Genomic DNA, 20,777 nt, shown 5'->3' with positions numbered 1-20,777 from the left:
ATTAGACATTATATTCAATTCATTTAAAATTAGGACTTATCTCATTTAATTAACTAGTCAATTATGTCGTCAATTAGCAGAAAAAAAATATCAAGACTTTAAAAAAAAAAAAAATCGTCAGTAACAAACGACTTAATTTCCCCTTGAGCTAATCAACTCCCCAATGAAATTTTTCCAGAGCAAGCAGTACTGGTTGGGCCCCAACTACACGAAAGAAGGAGTGGCAGGCAACGACATCACCCGAACAAATGTCCCCGACATTCGAGTGTCCTACCGCTACGAGACCCTCCTTGATGAGCTATCCAACATCTTCAAAGTCGTCGAGAAGCCAGAAATGTACACAAACAGTGCATAAAACATTTTTTACACCCCCCCAAATCCTCGCGAATTTTCCCTCATTTTTTAATTCGAGAAAACAACTTTTGAAACTTTATACTCAAGAACTCGGCAACAACAACGAAGAAAACACCCCTTGTTAACAAGTTTAATACTTGTTTGTCTGTTGGTAATTATAAAGAGCTTCTCGAACTCGATTTTCCATTCACCAATGGGGAAAGATGTTCTGATTTTCTCGTGAATTCAGAAATTAAATCTGCGAGTCTTGAATCATGTCCCTTGTACCATAGAACATTTTGTACATAAGTTTTGCTGGCAATTATTCAGCTGATTCTTTAGTTCTCCTCTCCTTCAGTGCCAGATTCAACTTTATCGTTATTGTTTTTTTATTATATTTTTGTATGTTTATACTGCGAGCTGAGTTTAACAATCGTGTGGAGTCTTGATTTGAATCTCGGATCATTTCGAGTTTATTTTTACAGATTTAATTTAGGTAATTGTTGCTTAAGGGGAGCTGATAAGCTCAATATTTCAGATTTAATGTAAAAAAATGAAGAAAATTTAGGTTTTTATTTTGTTTTATTTATGGAATTTTCAGGAGTGTCCTCATGATGCAATTCTCAATCATTAACTGAAATTTTGGTTTACACGACGGAATATTTGCATAAATATAATTAAATGAGGCTTTTTAAAAATCGTAATTTTTGAGGTTTTGTATTTTTTTTTCAATTGTTGCAAATTAAAAAAAAATCATTTTGTTGCGTGTATAGATATTATGTCCGTATGGAGTAAAATGTGAGTCAATTGGTTGAGAATTGCGGGCTGAGGATACTTTTGAAGATTTGATTCCTCTGGAAAAATAAAAACCTAATTTTTTTCTTATTTTTGTACATTAAAAGTGAATTATCATCATTCCCCTTGAAAAATGGACGGAAAATTGGCCTCAGCTGTCCAATTAAGTTGAAAAACAGAAGATCTTTAGTGCATCAACATTTTTTCTTCTGATCTTTCCGAGTAATAAAGAAACTCCTAAAGTTTTTCCTAAAAAACGAAACGTTGAATTCACAACGAAGAAATCTTTGTTTTTCATTAGATTCTACTATCGAATTTTTTAAATTGCTGACGTCAATTAGCTGTCATTTATGTAGATTATTATGTTTCAATGTCTGTCGATAATCATGTGATGGTGGAGTACATTTAAGGATTATTGAGACAATTATATCTCTGTTCATCCTGCCAGCAAATGCATCAACAATATTTAACGGCGATTTAATGGATTGGGGGCTGGAGATGTCTGATGACCCAATTTATTCCATTCTGTTGAGCATTTTATTGTCTCGGGAATGGGGAATTCCAGAGGGTCATGTTGGAGCACATTTTCTTCTAAGACTTGTTGGTGAAATAATTTCACGATTAACGAAGATGTTTGACTTATGGAATGAGTTTTTTTTATTGTTTTCTTAATTGTTATAATTATCTTGAGAATGATTAGGTTGAAGAGAAAGTGCCACGTTTTTTGTGAATTTTGTCATTTTTCAAGTTGATTTCTCTCATTTTTTTAATTTTTACATTTACGTACATTTTGTTAATTCTTTAATTATCTCTAGATAGAGTCACTTTAGAAGAAAATGTGAAAAAAAATGTTTTGTAGAGAATATTCTCAGCCACAAAAAATTCCATTGACATTTTTCTCTACAATCAGTCATTCCCGAGATAATTACGAAATTACCAGGTGCCTCATTTGACTCATTGAATAAGTGGAATCTTCAATTTGTTTTATCATGTATTTATCTTTGGAATGAGTAAAAAAAATTATCTCTTGATTTTTTATAAAACCACTAATTACCGAGATAATTTCACAATTAACGAAGATGTCTTATCTACGGAATGTATATTTTTATCATTCTGATATTTTTCTAATTACCTTGAAAATGATTAGGTTTAGTAGAAAGTGTCACGTTTTTGTGGAGAATTTTCTCAGCTACAAACAATGTATTCCGTCATTTTTCCAGTCAATTTCTCTCATTTTTTTCATTTTTACATTTACGTATATTTTGTTAATTCTTTAATTATCTCTAGAATGAGTCAATTTAGGAGAAAATGTCAGAAAACATTTTTTGTTCCTGAGAAAATTCCCTACAAAAAATGTCTTCTACAACCAGTCATTACCGAGATAATTACGAAATTAACAGGTGTTAAACCCAACTAATTGAATAAGTGTAATTTTCATTTCTTTTATCACGTAATTATCTCAGGAGCGACTAATTTTAGAAGAAAATGTGCTTAACATTTTGGGATGAACCCCATCCCCAAGATAATTACAAAATCCTAAAAAATGTAAAATGGACTCATTCAACAAATGAATTCCCAAATCAACGAATAAATCCTTACCCAAAAAATGTGATTTTTCCATTGAAATTAATATAGAAATTAACAGCAGAAACAGTTAGACAAAGGAAATGTATTTATTGTATAAACTATATTCTAGCAAGAACCAAGTACTCCAGTTATTTGAACATTCCTGTACAATTAATCCCCCTTCTATACATAATGAAGAACGAGTGTTGCAGTGGAGACGAGTCCCAGCACCAATTTGATCATTTTATTTCTGCATGCAGAAGAATTCGCCACATATTCACCTGCATTATTCATTGACCTTGGGGCTTGAGTTGTCGACGTTTGTACTCTCTCGGGTGTATAATGGATGGGCTTCGAGTTTGTCCTCGGTTTCGTCTGAATCTCTTCGAAATTATTGAAGACGAGTGAAGTTTCGTCTATTCCTGGGTGAACATTATCAGTTGGTGATTTGTCAGTCATCTCTCCCCCACTGAAATCCGCAGATTCTTCGCTGAGTTCATGCATCAAATTGTTCCTGTTGTGTTTGTCATCTGAATGCACTATTTAGAGCAAAAGAAAAAAAGAAATTATTTAAATTATTGATATTATATCAATATAATCATAAAGAATTAATTCTAATAATATAATATATATTTATATTATATTAATTATGTTAATATAATATAAATATATATTATATTAGTTGAATTAATACTCTATGACGTGCAGAAAAAAAAATTCATAGAAAACCCGAGCGATTTTGTTAGAAAATTCTATTAGATTTTGATATTGGACATTTTCCATTCCTAGATAATTCTTTCTAGATAATTTTGTCATGTTTTTATCCCATTTTTTTCCTCTAATTGAAAAATCGAACGAAAAGACAAGGAAAATTTAGGATGAATTTATGTAGAAAATATATTAATATTGAATTCTAATGATTTTTTCTATTAAAAAAATCGCTAGATTTTTTTTATTTAGTTTTTCATTGAATTGTACTGTGGAATTATGGGGCAAATAAGGGTTTTAAGGGTCAGAATCTCATACATCCAGCATTTATAGAGCTCAGAGTTAGATAACTAATGATTTTTTGTGAGTAATTATAGAAGAGACTCACTAGTTTTATTAACAGGAGATTCCACGATAGTTTCTTCATCTTCGGGGTTTTTCAGGACCTTCGGAGCACGAGGTAAAGGCCTCATTCCAGCTCTGGGGGCTGCGGTTGTCTCGTTGATCATGTCTGATTCGACACTGGACTGCACTACTTGAAGGACAAGAAATTATTGTCAATGAATAGAACTAAAGAATTTTCTTCGATTTTTTAAAAATGGAGGAAAGAGAAGAATTGAGGGTTTTCAAGTGACAGGAGAAGAGAGTCCCCCAATTAAAAAGCGCTTTTTTTACACATAAAATGCAGCTATATTCTTTCTTTCTTTTTTTTTTTTTAATTAAATACTTTATTTTTTTTGAGCGCATATAATATTTATAATAATTAGAATATGCTACTGAATGGAGCAAAAGAACTGAAAAAATACGATAATGGAAACATAAAAAAAAATAATACAATGATTAAGCTCGAGAGTCCCTGAGTGACCAATGTTTATTATAATTAGACATATATTGAACGTTAATTTTTTTCATTACTTGTTTTTTTTATGTTAATTCACGTAAATATTTGCAAATATTTGTAAATATCTTAGTAAACTTGAATAACAACATGGTAAAAAAAAATAGTAGAAGAGACTCACTAGTTTTAGAAACAGGAGGCTCCACGATAGTTTCTTCATCTTCGGGGTTTTTCAGGACCTTCGGAGCACGTGGTAAAGGCCTCATTCCAGCTGTGGGGGCTGCGGTTGTCTCGTTGATCGTGTCTGATTCAACACTGGACTGCACTACTTGAAGGAAACAAAACGATTATCAATGAATAAAATTGCAGAAGAAGTTTTTGCGATTTTTTAAAGAAGAATTGGGGGTCTAAGAAGTAGTATTGAGGGCAGAATTGAGGATTTTCAATGATTATAGAAGACACTCACTAGTTTCTTCGATAGGAGACTCTCCGATAGTCTCATTATCTTCAGAAGTCTTCAAGACCATCGCTGCATCTGGGAGGAGCTTTATCCTATCCCCGGGGGTGGTCGACTTATTCGAAGAGTTTCCAGTTGAGAGGACGATGATCAAGTGCTCCTGGAGGTCGGGGTACACCGAGGAAATGTTAGCAGTTTCTCTTTCAGAGGCTGTGTTGATGAGAATTATGTAGGTCGGGTGTCCTTCTAATGATCTGGAACGAGAAGACATGATTGATGGAGAAAATTTAGGGGTAAAATGATGGCAAAGGGGATGTGGATCTGCGAGAAATTAATTTCTTCATGATTTCGCGGAAATATTTATTGAGAGAATAAATATTTATTGAGATGAATAAATATTTCGCGAAAATATTTATTCATTTATAGAGGTCAGAGTTAAATAACTCTCACAATTTTTTTGTGAGTAATTACAGAGGAGAAACACTAGTTTCATCAACAGGAGGATAGTTGACAATATTTTTTATATGAAAATTAAATTTTGACTAATAAATGAAAATGCTGTAAAATAAAATTAAATAAATAAAAACAAAATAAAAAAGTCATGCTTGAATTGTGAAATGACTCTAATCATTTTACTCAATTGATTATGCAATTATTTTCTTCTAGTCTCTGAAAAAAAATTTTTTCAACATTTTATTTTTCGTTAAATCTAGCATGAAATACCTTTTAAGCACCAGGATTTTATCGTCATTCAGTGTATTGATCTCCCAATCACCATCTCGAAAGACGGGATCTTTTCTGAGCCTCGCAAGGCTCTTGTACGTGTTGAGAGTGCTCTCAGGCTTTTCAAACTGTCTCTCAACGTTCTGGTAATCGTAATTATCATTCACAGGTAGGTAAGTGGTGTCATTGGTAGAGAAACCAGCGGAAGTGGTGGCATTCCACTGCATCGGAGTCCTTGGGGCGTTGCCGGAGTACTCGGCTAGGCTGTTTGGCGATAGTAGGGGTGAAATCGGGGGCTCGGTGTCGTTCCAGGCCGCCTTTGAGTCTGTCATTCCTATCTCGTCCCCGTAGTACGTGTAGGCTTGGCCTGGCAGGAGCATTGAGAGAGTCAGGTATCCTGGGAGCTTGCTGTCACCTACTCGGCTTGTTATGCGGGGGTGTTTGTCTGTTGACAGCTAAAGGAAATTACATTTTTCATTTTTTTTCTTTATTTCATTTCCGGAAAGAAATATTATTAAGAATACGAAAAATGGCAAAATGGTGGTTTGTAGTTATTTTTTTATCAAATATTATGATAATTTATTATTTTTTAATTTATTATTTTGGTTCTTTAGTAAAATAAATCAGAAAAATACTTTAAAAAAATTAGAAATCATCGTAAAGACGTTGTTTTTTTAAATTTTAGTTTTTCAATAGATTGTTTCATTCCTTTAGTACAAAAATTTTTAAAGTACAATTTTTTTCCTTCTTTTTTGATAATTTTTTAAATTTTAATTAATAATTTAAAATTAATTAATGGATTTAATATTATAATACTGAATTGATTAAATGAATTCAAATGTATTTTAATTTCAATTAAACTTAATTTTTTAGTTAAAAAAATGATTTTTCATTTCCATTTTTTAGAAAAGAATTGAAATTTCATGGAAAATCCAGTAGTAATGTTCAGGCGAGAAAGATTAAGTTAATTAAGGGAAAAAATAATGAAATTTGATATTTCATTGAGGGTTCAAGGGAATTGCAAATTTTGGAGCAGCAGGACGAAAATTTCTCAATTTGCTTAAAATTTCATTGAATTTTGGTATTTTAAGAACATATTTAGCAGAATTTTTCTGATGTCTATCCATTTTCCTGAAATAATTACACTAAAATTTACAGTTTTCACTGATTATTTCATCAAATGATGAATTTTCAATTGTAAAATTCCAATTCAATGAAAAAACGCGCAGTAAAGCTAATAGAAATTTTAATAGAGAAAAAATTCAGTAGCGATTTTGACTATTGGCCAGTTTTCAATAAATATCTCGGAATCTAAGGGAAATAGCGAAATTGTTGTAATTTCCTTTTTTGTAGCTCTCAATTTTCTCTACAATAAAGGTTCTAACAAAAATTTTGCTACTTCCCTTAGATTTTGAGAATTTCATTGAAAACTGGGCAATAGCCAAAATCAACTTATACCGGTTTACCACTTCACTACTGAATTATGAAATTTCTAATAGAAATCCAATAGAAATTCCTATCGATTTCGCTAGGTTTTTCTATGAATTTCTTTAGGGAGTGCGATGATGGAACACCTGACATTAATGCAAGTGAAAAAATCCATTTTTACCGCCCAATTAGTGGTCCAATTATCCGGCAACTTTTTCAACCATCCCTCGAGAAGTAACTTGATGTCACCAGCAGTGACGCCCTCCTTGACGCCAGCGATTAACCGGAAATTCAGCGGAACGACTCCAGGCCTTTCCTCACTACCATAATACGATATTAGGTTCTCATCTGAATCCCAGGCCTCGGCCATCACCAACTTGCCCGTTGAATTATTCACATCGGTCCAGTTGTTCGTGTACTCTCGTATCTGATACAGTAAGTTTGATGTTTCCGGGGATTCAAATGAGCCTGTCGGTGATGCTGACAGGCTCTCGTTCGTGGGAACGGGATCTTCGAAGAGGTAGGGCACGTCGGAGATGAGGAAACCGTCGACACCACGTTCCAGCCAGAAATTTATGATATTCTAGGGAAATTGCAGGCGAAATCAAATATTTTTGGATTGGAAAGTTATTTGGACTATTTTGCAAACTTGAGGAAATTTATTGTTTCTTGTCACGCACGAAAAATTTAATAGATAATTCTAACGAATTCGCTAGGCAATTCTATTGAAAGGTTCAATGGAAAATATTTTACAGAAAAAGTCGATAGAATTCGATTTTTCTATTCAACTTATTCTATTGAGATATTTTCTGTTGAACATTTCAAATGGTCTCGATGGTCAAACAATCCTTAAGACCGTTTAAGGTAAAGCGTGAAATACTTTTAAGGGCTAAAGTTTTGTGTTCAGTTGAGGGTTCAATGATTTTGAGGGTCAAAAGGCCCTTAAGGATGTTTAGAGTTGGAGGTCAAATGGTCTTGAGGGTGAAACAACCCTTGAAATTGAGGATGAAATGGTGCTAATGGTCAAACAACCTTTTATAACATTCAAGATAAAGGGTCAATCAACTTTAAGGGCCAAAGTATTGTTTACAGTTCAGTATTATATCATTTTGAGGGTCAAACAACCCTTTGAGAATGTTCAAGATTAAGGGCCAAATAATTTTGTGAGCCGAAGGTTTGTTTCGAGTTAAGGGTCAAATGGTTTTGAGGGTCAAACGACCTTCAAAGGCGTTTGGAGTTGAAGGTTAAATGATCTTGTGGGTCAAACATCCCTTAAGAACGTTCAGAATTAAGGATTGAAGGGTCTAAAGGGCCAAAGCTTTGTTTTCAATTGAAGGTCAAATAGTCTTGAGGGTCAAACGTGTTGGATTAAGGGTCAAATGACTGACGATAATTTGACCCTCAATTCCAAACATCCATAAGGGCTCTTTGACCCTTACAATTCACCCTCAACCCCGAGCGTCATCAAGGGTCATTCAACCCTCAACTTAAAACAAAAAAAGTTTTCCAAATTGAATGATTCTTTTTCAATCATTACCAAAATCTCCTCCACAACATTGCCATTCCTCAGATTGAGATCCGGCTGTGACTCAAGGTACTTGTGGTAATACCACTGGCCCCGAACGTCATTCCACGTCCAGGCGGATCCATTCTCGTACCCCATAAAATTCACCCACTTATTCGGGGGATGTCTTGTGCCATTAGCATCCACTCTGCCATCTGCCCAGACGTAATAATCCGTGTATGGATCGATACGGTTAATAGACTCGTTAAACCAACTGTGCCTGTTACTCGAGTGATTCGGCACTACGTCCAGGATGACTTTCAGTCCTGTTTCATCAAGTCGAGGGAGAGATTAATATCCTAGTGATGGAAAAGTTGGGGGGGATCCAGTGAGTGGAGTGGGGTAAAAGTGACGGTGAACCACTTGAAACTTCCGGGAATGAAGACATTTTAATGGGACTTCATGAGTATTTAGTCAGAAGTACTTCATATTTATTTATTGATAATTAAGGGAGATCGATTCATTTTTTAAGAGAAACCCTAGAATTTCTGGAGTTGATGGGATACATTTTTTAATTGTCATTTCAAAATATTTTTTTTATTTACTCATTTCATTTTAATTTCCATCATGATTTCAGGGATATTTGCAAAATCATCTGCAAATTTGTTTAATTTTGTAAAAAAAATATAATTATATCCAGATTATTTTATAAATATCTCAACCTAATAAACAAATAAACATTAGTTTAATTTAGGCAAAAAATTATAATTTCGTCTAGATTATTTTGTAAATAACTCGAAAACTACCGGCTTTAGCGAAAAATATCACACAATACTTTTTGTAGCCTATAAAATTCTCTACAAAAAAGTTCATAAGATATTTTTCGATAAACTCACTTGTTCTCGAGATATTCGCAAAAAAGTGAGAATCGTCTCCCAGAACCGACTTATAATCCTCGGAATTCCAAAACCTTACCTCGCTGGTGGGCCTCCTCTACAAGTACATCGAAATCCCCCATGTCACCGAAAATGGGGTGGATGTCCGTGTAATTGGAAACGTCGTAGCCGCTGGCTATCATCGGTGAAGGATAAATTGGGTTCAGACAGATTGTTTCAACTCCCAGGTCCTGCAGATAGTCGAGTCTCTGAACAATGCCTTCACGGAGAGGAACAAGAGAATTAAATAAAGGAAAACAAGAAAGTACACATCTCTATTATCATTACAACTCAGTACTGAGTTGATGAAACCGACAGAAAACAGAATAGAAAAGAACAAATCGTTTTTTTCCGGCTTCACGCATGAAAAAATTTCATTTAAAAAAAAATCAGAATTTCATTTTTCTAATTTTTTTGTGCGTGTTCCCCACTAAATATCAAATGATCCCGTTAATGGGTGCCTATACGATAAAATCTCGTATGAACGTTTTAATTTAGAATTTAATTCTCTATAAAAAATATTTGTTCATATTTTGCTCTCAACCATCTCGTTGTCGAGATGCTTAAAAATTAAAAAAATAAATATTTGAATATTTATCGCATTCGAGTTTTTTTTGTCTTCATAAAGGATGTTCCCTCACTAAATACCAAATTATCTCGTTAATGAGTGCCTATACAATAAAATATCGCAAAAACTTTCAAATTCAGAATTTAATTCCCCATAAAAAATATTTTTTCATATTTTGCCCTCAACCGGCCCATTTTCCAGATAATTACATTTTTTAAAAAGCCGACATTTAAATATTTATCGAATTGCGTTCTTTTAGTCTTCATAGGGGTAGTAGGGGCAAAACCCTACGAAGGGCGAAGGGTCAAACGGGAAAGACGCGTCCTCAAAAGGGTCAAACAATCATAAGAATTAAAAGAGAGAGCAAGAGAGCCCCTCCATTTGCTCCTTTCCCATTACACCCCTCCCCTCGACGGTCCACTTTGCCCTTATCAACCCTACAAAAACGAACACAAAGTCCCACAGATGCGATGACTATCCCCTCCCCCTCATTCCCCCCAAACAAAACTTAAATTTTTGAATTATCACATTTTCCCGCGTCAACGATTTCTCGCTCTCAGTTCAGATTTTGATTTTGACCAATATCTCCGAATCTAAGGGAGATAGCAAATTTTTCGTAATAACCTTTTTTGTAGCCCTGAATTCGCTCTACAAAAAAGGTCATAACAAAAATTTTGCTATCTGCCTTAGATTCCGAGATATTCATCGGAAACCGATGTAGTCCGAATTCGCCGCTGAATTAATTAATTAATTACCTTTTAGATCGCCGTTGCCGTCTCCGTCGCTGTCCTGGAAGGCCCTGGGCCATATCTGGTAGATCAGTGTGTCCTCCCACCACTCGCCACCACCCCCAGCGGCACTTCCGGTCTCCACCAAAAAGAGCGCCAATACCGCCAGTCCCATTCCGGCCGTCGCCATGTTTGTTTTCTTTGTCAGTGAGGTGCGATCGTTCGGAGCACAATCCTCCGCTTTTTATAGATTTTGGCAGGTTCTTCTTCGGTTACTGCCTCTCGACAAGTGTCCACAGTGTTTTTTATTGACTTCTGAAGGATTATCGAGAGGTTGTTTATCGGTTCGCGGACAATGGCGTCGGATATCGGTGAAAACACGGGAACGCGGGTTGTGGTGTGTGCAGTGGGTGCAGTGTCGATCGTCAGTGAGTGAATTCGCGATTTTTTCAGAGTAATTTGGACTGAAATGAGGGGAAACTAAGTGAATGCACCCGGGGGGAGTGGAGATGAGTGCCAAGTGGCAGAGATGCACTCGGGGAGCTTGGGGTCCTGGCAGACTTCCTACCGGCGACTGTCGTCTCCTCTGCCAAGTCGGCTCGGGTGAGATTTCAACAATTGATTAATGTTCTTGGAGGGAATTAAAAGGCTGAGGGGACTAATTTAGCTGTTATTAACGGCGTTTTGAATTAAAATTAGTTCTTTTTGTGTTTTAACCTCAAAAATTGAGGGAGAAAAATGATGGAATTTATTTTGGAAATTCTTGGGAAACGAGTGAGTTTAGGAGGAAATGTTATAGAGGATTTTTTGGAGAATGTGAAATTCTCTACAAAAAAGGTCATATGGAGATTTTTCCTAGGATTGATTGTTATTGAGATAATTGGATAGTTCTGGAGGGCGAATGCTGACGTCTGCCATGTCGGCTCCGGCGGGATTTCAACAATTGATTAATGTTCTTGGAGGGAATTAAAAGGCTGAGGGGACTAATTTAGCTGTTATTAACGGCGTTTTGAATTAAAATTAGTTCTTTTTGTGTTTTAACCTCAAAAATTGAGGGAGAAAAATGATGGAATTTATTTTGGAAATTCTTGGGAAACGAGTGAGTTTAGGAGGAAATGTTACAGAGGATTTTTTGGAGAATGTGAAATTCTCTACAAAAAAGGTCCTATGGAGATTTTTCCTAGGATTGATTGTTATTGAGATAATTGGATAGTTCTGGAGGGCGAATGCTGACGTCTGTCATGTCGGCTCCGGCGGGATTTCAACAATTGATTAATGTTCTTGGAGGGAATTAAAAGGCTGAGGGGACTAATTTAGCTGTTATTAACGGCGTTTTGAATTAAAATTAGTTCTTTTTGTGTTTTAACCTCAAAAATTGAGGGAGAAAAATGATGGAATTTATTTTGGAAATTCTTGGGAAACGAGTGAGTTTAGGAGGAAATGTTACAGAGGATTTTTTGGAGAATGTGAAATTCTCTACAAAAAAGGTCATATGGAGATTTTTCCTAGGGTTGATTGTTATCGAGATAATTGGATAGTTCTGGAGGGGAAGGATGAGTCCAACAAATGTTGTCGTCTGTTGAGTCGACTGGGGTGAGATTCTAACAATTGATTAATGTTTTGGGAGGGGAATAAAACTCTTTAGGAGACTAATGTAGTTCTGATGAGAGGGCTTTAATAAAATTAGTGATTTTTGTGTTTTTAACCTCAAAAATTGGAGATTAGGAATGATGGAGTTTATTTTGGGAATTTTTGGGAAATGTGTGAGTTTAGGGGAAAATGTCATATGAAATGATTTGTAGAACATGGAATTCTCCGAAAAAAAGGTATTATGGGGATTTTTCCTAGGATTGATTATTATTGAAATAATTGTGTATTTCTGGAGGAAGAATGTGTCCAACGAATGTTGACGTCTGCCAATTCGGCTGGGGTGAGCTTTCAATAATTGATTAATGTTCTGGGAGGGGAATTGAAGTGTTCTGGAGACCAATTACATTTTGATTAGAGGTGTATTGATTTATAATTCATGGCTTTTGTGTTTTCAACCTCAAAGTATGGAGGAGAAAAATGATGGAGTTTGTTTGGGGAATTCTTGCCAAACGAGTCAGTTTAGGGGGAAAATTCATAAAAGATTTTTTGTAGAACATAGAATTCTCCGAAAAAAAGGTATTATGGAGATTTATCCTAGGATTGATTGTTATTGAGATAATTGCGAAGTTATAGAAGTAGTAAAAATGCAAAAAAAAAACTTCAGCACATGTCCAACAAGTTTTGCCGTCTGTCAAGGCGGCTAGCGTGAGATTTTATCAATTGACTAATGTCCTGGGAGGGGAATTAAAATGTTTGGGTACTAATTTAGTCGCGATGAGAGGGATTCAACAGAAATCGTGATTTTGGCGTTTTTAACCTCATAAATTGGAGTGGAGAAACGATGCAGTTTGTTTTTTAAATTCTTCTGAAAAGAGCGAGTTTAGGGGAAAATATCATAAGATATTTTTGGTAGAACATTGCATTTTCTACAAAAAATATAATGTGGAAATTTTTCCTAGAATTAATTGCTATTGAGATAATCGAAATATTCTACACAAAATGATCGAAACAGAAAATTCACTGACGTCACCGAAACCATTTTAATATTATCATTATACTTATTATTACGTTAACATTGTGTTAAAAACTGAGTTCTGATGAACAGATAATTTTTACAATTTATAGTCTGGACACAATTAATAATAATTTTAAAAGACTTTCAAAAAGTAAAGAAAATTGATGGATCGGTCGTCGGTTTGGGAGCGAATGCCGAGAGATTTTTCGTAGCTAGTAAAATCCGCGGGGAACATGAGGCAAAATGGACACTTGTTAGTTTTCAATGTTCATAACTCGGGAATAAATTCATCTATTGTTCTCAGTCTAGACTCATCATAGGGAAAACTTAATTCTCATTTAATTTCATTTAATCAACAGTTCAATACGTCATCCACATTTCGAAAACAGTTGATGCTGTCCATTTTGCCCCATTCTTTCCTGTGCAAGGAAGGATCTCCGACATTTTCCCCAATCCCTTCCGTTCAAAAATATTCTCAAAATAACGATGAAAAATTCCTTTCATTAATTTCCCACGTCCGCTGCAGTCTTCACTGAACCACCAAAAAATACAATAATTACCTGACACAGACTGAACGAACACTCGGTGTTGCCAAAAGACGTTTCGAAGTCCAACTGAAATACAGTAGTACCCCCGATCAAGCGCTCGATTGTTGCCTTATTCATGCCGTGAAATTTCAAAAACAACAAATATCACTCGAAATTGATTATAAATTGACCTCAAAGTCACGTAAAAATTGCATGATTGCACGAGACATGTTCAATCGCCACTCGAATAAATAATAAACGTGTCTGCTGTTGTCGTACGTGTGCGATAGTGGAATAATTCATCCATAATCGATGCATATCCAGCAAAACACTGGACCGTAAGGACAGGGTTTTATAAAAATTCTTTATTTACGATTGTTTTTGAAATGTGACAGTAGATTTGTTATCCAAGATTGTGAGGACGTGGAGAGGGGGAGGGCGGGGGGGCAACCTTACACATGTTATACCGGGAATAATATTAAAATGCTTTTTTTCTGCAGAAAATTCAATTGCCTAGAGAAAAAATTCTGCGAAATTTTCCTTTAAAATCACTTGTTACTGGAATAAGTCAACAGTTCGGTGTAGAATGTTTAAAACAAGTGGACAATGGAATTAGCAAATTAGCAATTTGCTTCCGAATGGGTTTTCTTTTTTGAAATTCTTGTTTCACTATTCTCTTTTCCTATTTTTTCATGTTAAAGTGCTATTATCAATTGATGTGTCGTCAAAATTTTACGTATTATTTCGTTCTGTCAAATAATTCTATATTCAGAGCCTCTCTAGACTCGAATTCGTTTTCAGTCCGGGTTTAATCAAGGTTCAATGAAGGCTTAATCAGTGTATAGCCGGGATTTAATCAGGGTTTATTCAGGATTTAGCCAGAGTTTAACCCAGGTTCTGTCAGAAGTTATTCGGGACCATGAATCAATATGAATAAGTATTCAACATAATAGACTAGTACCTGAGGTTAATAGAGATAGAGATTTTTATATAAAAAGCTCATGACGGTATTGTGTAACTTGATAAGCAATGACGCTGTTCTCACCATTTTTCAACTTGATTAAGAAGGCATTGAAATATACTTTTCAAGCCCTGATTTAATTGCTATTACTGATGATTTTTTCAGTAATCATGAAAAAACGGATTTTCTCTTTCAAATCGCATAAACAATGTGCTGTAACCCAACAACGAATCGTGCGACCTCCATCATATTCTGATCGAATCAAGAGGGTATTGTTATCAATTTTTTAAGCCATGACTAATTCCATTTTGATGACAATTTTTTGAGCGCTCGTTGAAAGTCGATTTTTGGAAAAATATCAATTTTTTCGAATCTGTATGAAAAAAAAAATTTAATCGGTGTTAATAAATAGAGCTTATTAAAGTCCACCGTAAAGTATGCATCAGGGTTAACAATAATTGAAAAACCTCATGTAAACAACATTTAATTCATGTATTTCCTCAGTTTCTTTTGCACTTTCGATTCAATTACAATAAATTGATTCTTACTCGATATAATCGTTTCCCCTCATTGGATATCCTGATGCACAGCGGTCACAGTATCTCAGTGACAATTTAATTTCAGGAATCATTAATTTATTTGCATTTTAGCTTGACCATTTTTTCAATAACATTGAAAATGCAATCAGGCCGAGTGCCCAAGCGCCAATGAAGCGAGTAAACTTCCAAAATTCAGGGGTCAAACCCGGAGTTGGACCTGAACTCCGTCCGCCAGTGGTACCCAGCTATTTTTTTTATTCACATCAACAATGAACACCATTTTTAATTTCTCTATAATTCCCTTGCTCTCATTTTTTTTTGTTGAACACTGGCGTTACACAATTATTTATGTCCAATATAATTCCGTTTAACGTGTAAATAGCGCGCAGTACAGGGAATTCCAATAATATTAAAGATAGGCGCAAAAAAATTCAACCATTTTTCGTTTATTCTTTCAATTTTCCGTAACCGATGATAATCTCAATCTTTTTCATCATTTATTGATTTATTTTGGACACTCTATCAATGACAGTACCGTTCTTCCGCATTTTCCTCCATCTCCGAAGTGATTTTTCGCTATTTATTATATTTTTCATTCATTTGAGACGCATTTACAAAAGAATTCATAACAAATTAATGAATTCCGGCTTGAAGTAGTAAACCAGAAATTTCCTCCATTGATTTTTGAGGAATATCTCGGAATCTAATGGAAATAGCGAAATTCTTCAAGATACCTTTTTTGTGAGAAATTTAATTTCCTGAAAAAAAGTTTATGACAAAAAATTCGCTATCCCCCTTGGATTCCGAGATATTCACCAAAAACTGTTGACCTCTCCCGTTTCACCACTTCACTCCTGAATTTTCGAGTTCGTTGTATGATTTTTTTCATAGACATGAGGGATTTATCTATCTTTACTTATAAAATTATACATGAATGGAATAGCAGCTCTACAGAAGCGCTTGCAGAGTGGAGATAACGAATTGAAATGAAAACCCACTCGAGCAAAACGAAAAAGTAATTCACAATAAACGAGATGAAAAAATAAAAATGACTGAATAAATAATGTGAATAGATGCGTCGATTGTTATTTCACGCAAAATCAAAAACCCATTGTGGATTTTTCCCTCGTTAATTGCATTATTTACAATCAAGAAATATATAATATACACAGCAACAATTTATGAACATCGAGGTTCATTAATATACGGGAAATGTTAATGATAAAGGAAGAAGGAACATCATGATTCTCATGTTACAATTAATTATTTTCATTACTTTTGCTTATGTTTCTCATCTGCGTACGTATATACTATGCAATAACACAACAATGTATATACACATATCTCTAATGGCAAACATTTTATGCGTCTCCACGCGGTACAAAATTTTTCCGATTAAAACCGCAAATTAACACATCATAGTTTATTTTTTTCTCAATTTTTGATTGATCGTTTTCTCTTAATCCATTCACAATCGACTTCTGTCTGTCGTTAATTACCATATCGAGACATTATTATATTATCTTACATTCAATTTAATTTAGTTATACATGTAACAGTTTACTTCGGAATGCTTCTAAGGAATGAACTCACTACTGTTTTTTAGGGGTGGGTGGGGCAAGATGGGGTGACGTGGGTGAAAAGAGAGATGTTTGAATTGAGATTGCAGAAACGTAGATTTGGGTAGAATGAGATGGGTGAATTTATGGGACAATTTGACCTTCGCGTTGACCCATGTGGTTTGACCCTCATTTAAAGCTTAGTTTTGAATAAAATGGGTTGATCCTTGCTCTTAAGGATTGTTTTATCTTCAACTCTAGATTTATTTATGGGTCGCTTTACTATCAAGATCAGTTAAACCTTGAACTTGGTGGTTTCAGGGGCTGTTTGACCCTCAAGAACATTTGACCCTCAACTCTAAACGCCTTTACGCGTCGTTTGACTTTTAAAACCGTTTAAACCTCTCAAACTGAACGTTCTCGAGGATCATTTGACCCTCAGGATTATTTGATCCTCAATTCTAAACGTTTTTAAGGATAATTTGGCCTTCAAGATCATTTGATCCTTGAACCTACATGTTCTTAAGGGTTTTTTGACCCTGAAGGTAATTTGATCGTTAACTTTGAACGTTCTTAAGGGTCGTTTAACCTTCCAAGTGTCTGAACCTCAACTCTAAACGTTCTTAAGGGTCCTTTGACCCTCGAAAACCCTTGACCCTCAATTCCGAACGTACTTAAGGACCGTTTGACTCTTAAATTTTCATTTTTGACTCGTGACTGATCAACATTTGATGCTCATGATTAACACTCAACCCGCCCATACCATTTGACCTTCAGATTTGACCCACATTATTTGACTTTCAGGCCTTTAATTTTAATGCATTTCATTTAATTCTTGCTGTCGGCCTTCATTTGACCCAAACCATTTGTCCCTCATGATTAAACTTATTTGACCCTCAATTTGACCCGTAAAATCTGACCTTCAAATTCACTCAATTCCAGATTTCCAAAATCTCATTTCAAACATCACATTTTTCTTCATTTTTCTTCGTTGCCCACATTGCCCCACTCCCCCGATATAATCGTCTTCCTGAATCGTTTATTCTCCAATAAACTCGCCACATTATTTTCATTTCCGTTCATCAACATGAATCATTTATTTATCTTTCGCTGGACGAGTAAACTTCAAATGTCGCAACATGGCAAAACATGAAGAGTCCATTACAGTAATTTTCGCCTAAAAAAATTTAACCAAACTGCTTCTTTAAGTTGTTATCATAGTTTTTTTCTAAGTGCAAATGTTTGCAATTTTTCATCAACTCAGATTCAACTAGATCCCCTAAATATCAACAATAATGCGTTGGTGAATCCAACAGACTCGCCATGTCCCGCGCTCAAAGAGATTTTCTTAATAGATTTTCTATATAAATACTCTAAGAATAATTCTTCTACGATGTAAAGACAGTAAAGAGGATAGATTCAAGTTATTTTGTCTTTATTGATTGTATAGTAAGTTATATTAGAAGTAGTTGTGTATAGCATTGATTTTTTCTTCTAGACTCCATTTGCGAATAGAAATGTCAGAGTTTCATTTTGTTGATTTTAAATCTTATTATGTACAAAGAGAAGGACAGTGGCGGCCAGCCCCTGTGATGTTTCCTCCATTTAGTGGGAAATATTTTTTCTTTGTTCAGTTAGTATGAAGCCAATGGCTTCTGTTTTGTGCGTGAAGCATCAGAAATTAAGTAAGGACTGGGTTATGAATGATAAATTATGAGAAAGTAAACGGTGAATGTCTTCGATTCACGCACATTTGAGTTAATCAAACACTAGGAACTAATCGGTTTAATTGGTCCAGATCCAAATCTTCTACAATTGGTCGGTTTCATTCTTTCATTTTTCTTTTTTTTCCAACTAATTGAGTCTTTGATCATTCAGTCGCGCTAATTTGTATACAACGGAAAGGGTACAACCGGAGAAATGATGCATTTGAAAGGAATAAGAATCTTGAATTCAATTTTTTTTTTAAATAAATGAAGTCATTTTTATTTCAGTGAAAAAGCTTTTATCATGTGCAGTAAATAATTAATTTAGTCCAAATAAAGTTTCCATTTTGGTTGATAACACATTTTTTTATGTAAAAAAACATTTATTTGAGGTTTTTTAAATGAAAAATGAAAATGAAGTGAAAGTTTTTATTAAAAATTGTTCATTTGATAGGAATGAAGTTTGTTTAATTAGAATTTATCATTTCTCTGGGTGTAATAATGCACTTTGAAAATAATGCACATCAGCTTTGGATTTAATTTTCAAATATGTTTCGAAGCCAGTCAAGTGGGATTGAACGTCTTTCACGTTTTCTTGGTCCTTGATTATTTTGTGTTAATGGTTTTTTTATTTTAGAGTATAAGAGAACGTGCGAATAGGTGCACGAGAGAATTTTTGGCTGACGAACCTGAAGAGTTTTTCTGAGATTGAATGCATGAATTCGTTGGTAAAGTGAAGCAAAGGCGTTTTTTCACGATTTTTTTCAGGAATTCCTTGATGATTTTGATTTACTTCAACAATGAATTCATTGATGAGTGGTTAATGTGGGGCTGGCCTGTCATGAAAATTGAAAAATTGACGTTTCAATGTATCAGACTGAAGAATTAGTCATAAAGTCATGATGAAATGTCTTGTAAATCGATAGCTGAATGGAATAACTCATTTATAATTGAACGGATATGGAAAAATTCAATGGGAAAATGTAGAACAATCCAATTACAGTGACTTTTTTTAATCGAATATTTGTCACAAAATGACAAAACCAATAGAATTATTCCGTAGAATTCTAACAGAACTCCAATAGAATTTTTTTCTACACAATTTTTTCATGGAAAAAAGTCTATAGATGCTGATTTTTCTATATGTATGGCTTTTTCTGCTGTTTTTTCTATAAGAATTCATGGACATGAAGTTTCCAATTTTTTTGTCGATTTTTATTATGAGAAACAAATAAAAATACAACGGAAAAAAAAGAAAAATTAATGCTCAATAATTCTTGCAGAAAAATAAAAATCTTTTACTTTTTTCCATCGACACGCTGAATTTGCGCAATTTTTAATAGAATTAGCGAAAAAAATTGAATTTGCACTGGATTTTTTTTTCTATCGAATTTTTTCATACGTGAACTTATGAATTTTCAGTTGATGACGATGAAACTATACTCCAGTTATTCTATAGCCCGTGTGAATGTGAGTTCAATTACATATGTATTCAGTTACCGGCAGGTATCCATCGGGCACCTACAATTTCTATTCCACCATTTCCCATAAGTTTAATCCACTTTCTAAAAATGATCGGGCGCACACTTTGCTAAAAGCATTGCCACCCTCTCACCTTCTTTCTACGGTTTAGACTATTGTTAGAATATAATACTTTGATCGATTATTTTATTAATACCACTCGTATCAGCAAAAAATTCACCGCTCCGATATTTTTTTCAGTACTATTTCTTCGTCATTTGATTCTTCCTCATTTTATGCACTCGCAGAGGGAAATTATCTGAATAGTTTGAGGGCCCGTCTTGCTCCAACACCAACATTAGTTGTGTCGGGGCAAAATGGGCCGTCAATTTAGGAATTTTTTAATTTTTCTTATTTTTTAAATGAGAAAATTTTGAAACTAATTAATTGTCAGAAATTTTCACTCGTCGAATGTATTTTGAACAATTATTCTCTCGATATTCTCGCAGTTTTCATCATTCTCAGTGCCAGCAAGAAGGGATAGACGGGTAGTAGTGGGAATTGAGATACAAGACTCCATTGGAAATAGGATATACGACAAATGCACAAGATTTTAGAGTAGAATCGTCCTTTACCCGTAAATTTCCGTCTCGACAACTGCATATACGATGAAAATACCCCTACCCATACAATCTCGCTACAAGTGAGATATCGGTATTTCTACGTGTCCTCTACGCTTCATTCTTCAACACCTAAGTTATTCGTTATTTATCATGTTGAAGATGATAATAACAGTAACCGTCGAGCAAAACGGAAATCACTGCGGTTATCTGTGG

The 20,777-nt window shown here is 34.6% G+C and overlaps 2 protein-coding genes across 13 annotated transcripts in view; one reads left to right on the top strand and one right to left on the bottom strand.

The window, feature by feature from the left end:
• The window catches only part of LOC107036011 (AMP deaminase 2), a 28,110-nt gene extending 25,280 nt beyond the window's left edge, over positions 1-2,830 (top strand). For all 8 annotated transcript variants that reach the window (XM_015253696.2, XM_015253698.1, XM_015253699.1 and 5 more), the window contains one exon: positions 179-2,830. In XM_015253696.2, the coding sequence (XP_015109182.1) occupies positions 179-355 (177 nt within the window). In that variant the 3' untranslated portion in view covers positions 356-2,830. The remainder of the gene's footprint in view (positions 1-178) is intronic.
• Positions 2,782-13,826, bottom strand: LOC107036010 (maltase A1). Of its 5 annotated transcripts, none has more exons than XM_015253691.1 (10): positions 13,749-13,826; positions 10,611-10,898; positions 9,328-9,507; positions 8,386-8,678; positions 7,030-7,431; positions 5,421-5,875; positions 4,707-4,951; positions 4,422-4,568; positions 3,791-3,937; positions 2,782-3,233 (listed from the first exon to the last, which is right to left on the bottom strand). In XM_015253691.1, exons 2-10 carry the CDS (start codon positions 10,771-10,773, stop codon positions 2,878-2,880), a joined length of 2,388 nt encoding a protein of 795 aa, XP_015109177.1. In that variant the 5' UTR covers positions 10,774-10,898; positions 13,749-13,826; the 3' UTR covers positions 2,782-2,877. The 5 variants fall into 5 exon arrangements, with proteins under 5 accessions (XP_015109177.1, XP_015109179.1, XP_015109176.1 ...); XM_015253693.2 differs by having other exon boundaries at positions 10,611-11,047; positions 13,749-13,773; XM_015253690.2 differs by lacking the exon at positions 13,749-13,826 and having other exon boundaries at positions 10,611-11,741.
• Between the last annotated feature and the right edge of the window lie 6,951 nt (positions 13,827-20,777).

The sequence above is a fragment of the Diachasma alloeum genome, unplaced genomic scaffold (genome assembly GCF_001412515.2).
Source record: "Diachasma alloeum isolate Michigan unplaced genomic scaffold, Dall2.0 Dall_scaffold_00203, whole genome shotgun sequence".
Classification (NCBI taxonomy): Eukaryota; Metazoa; Arthropoda; class Insecta; order Hymenoptera; family Braconidae; genus Diachasma; species Diachasma alloeum.
The sequence above is the reverse complement of the archived record's forward strand: the minus strand, read 5'-3'. Positions and strand labels throughout refer to the sequence as shown.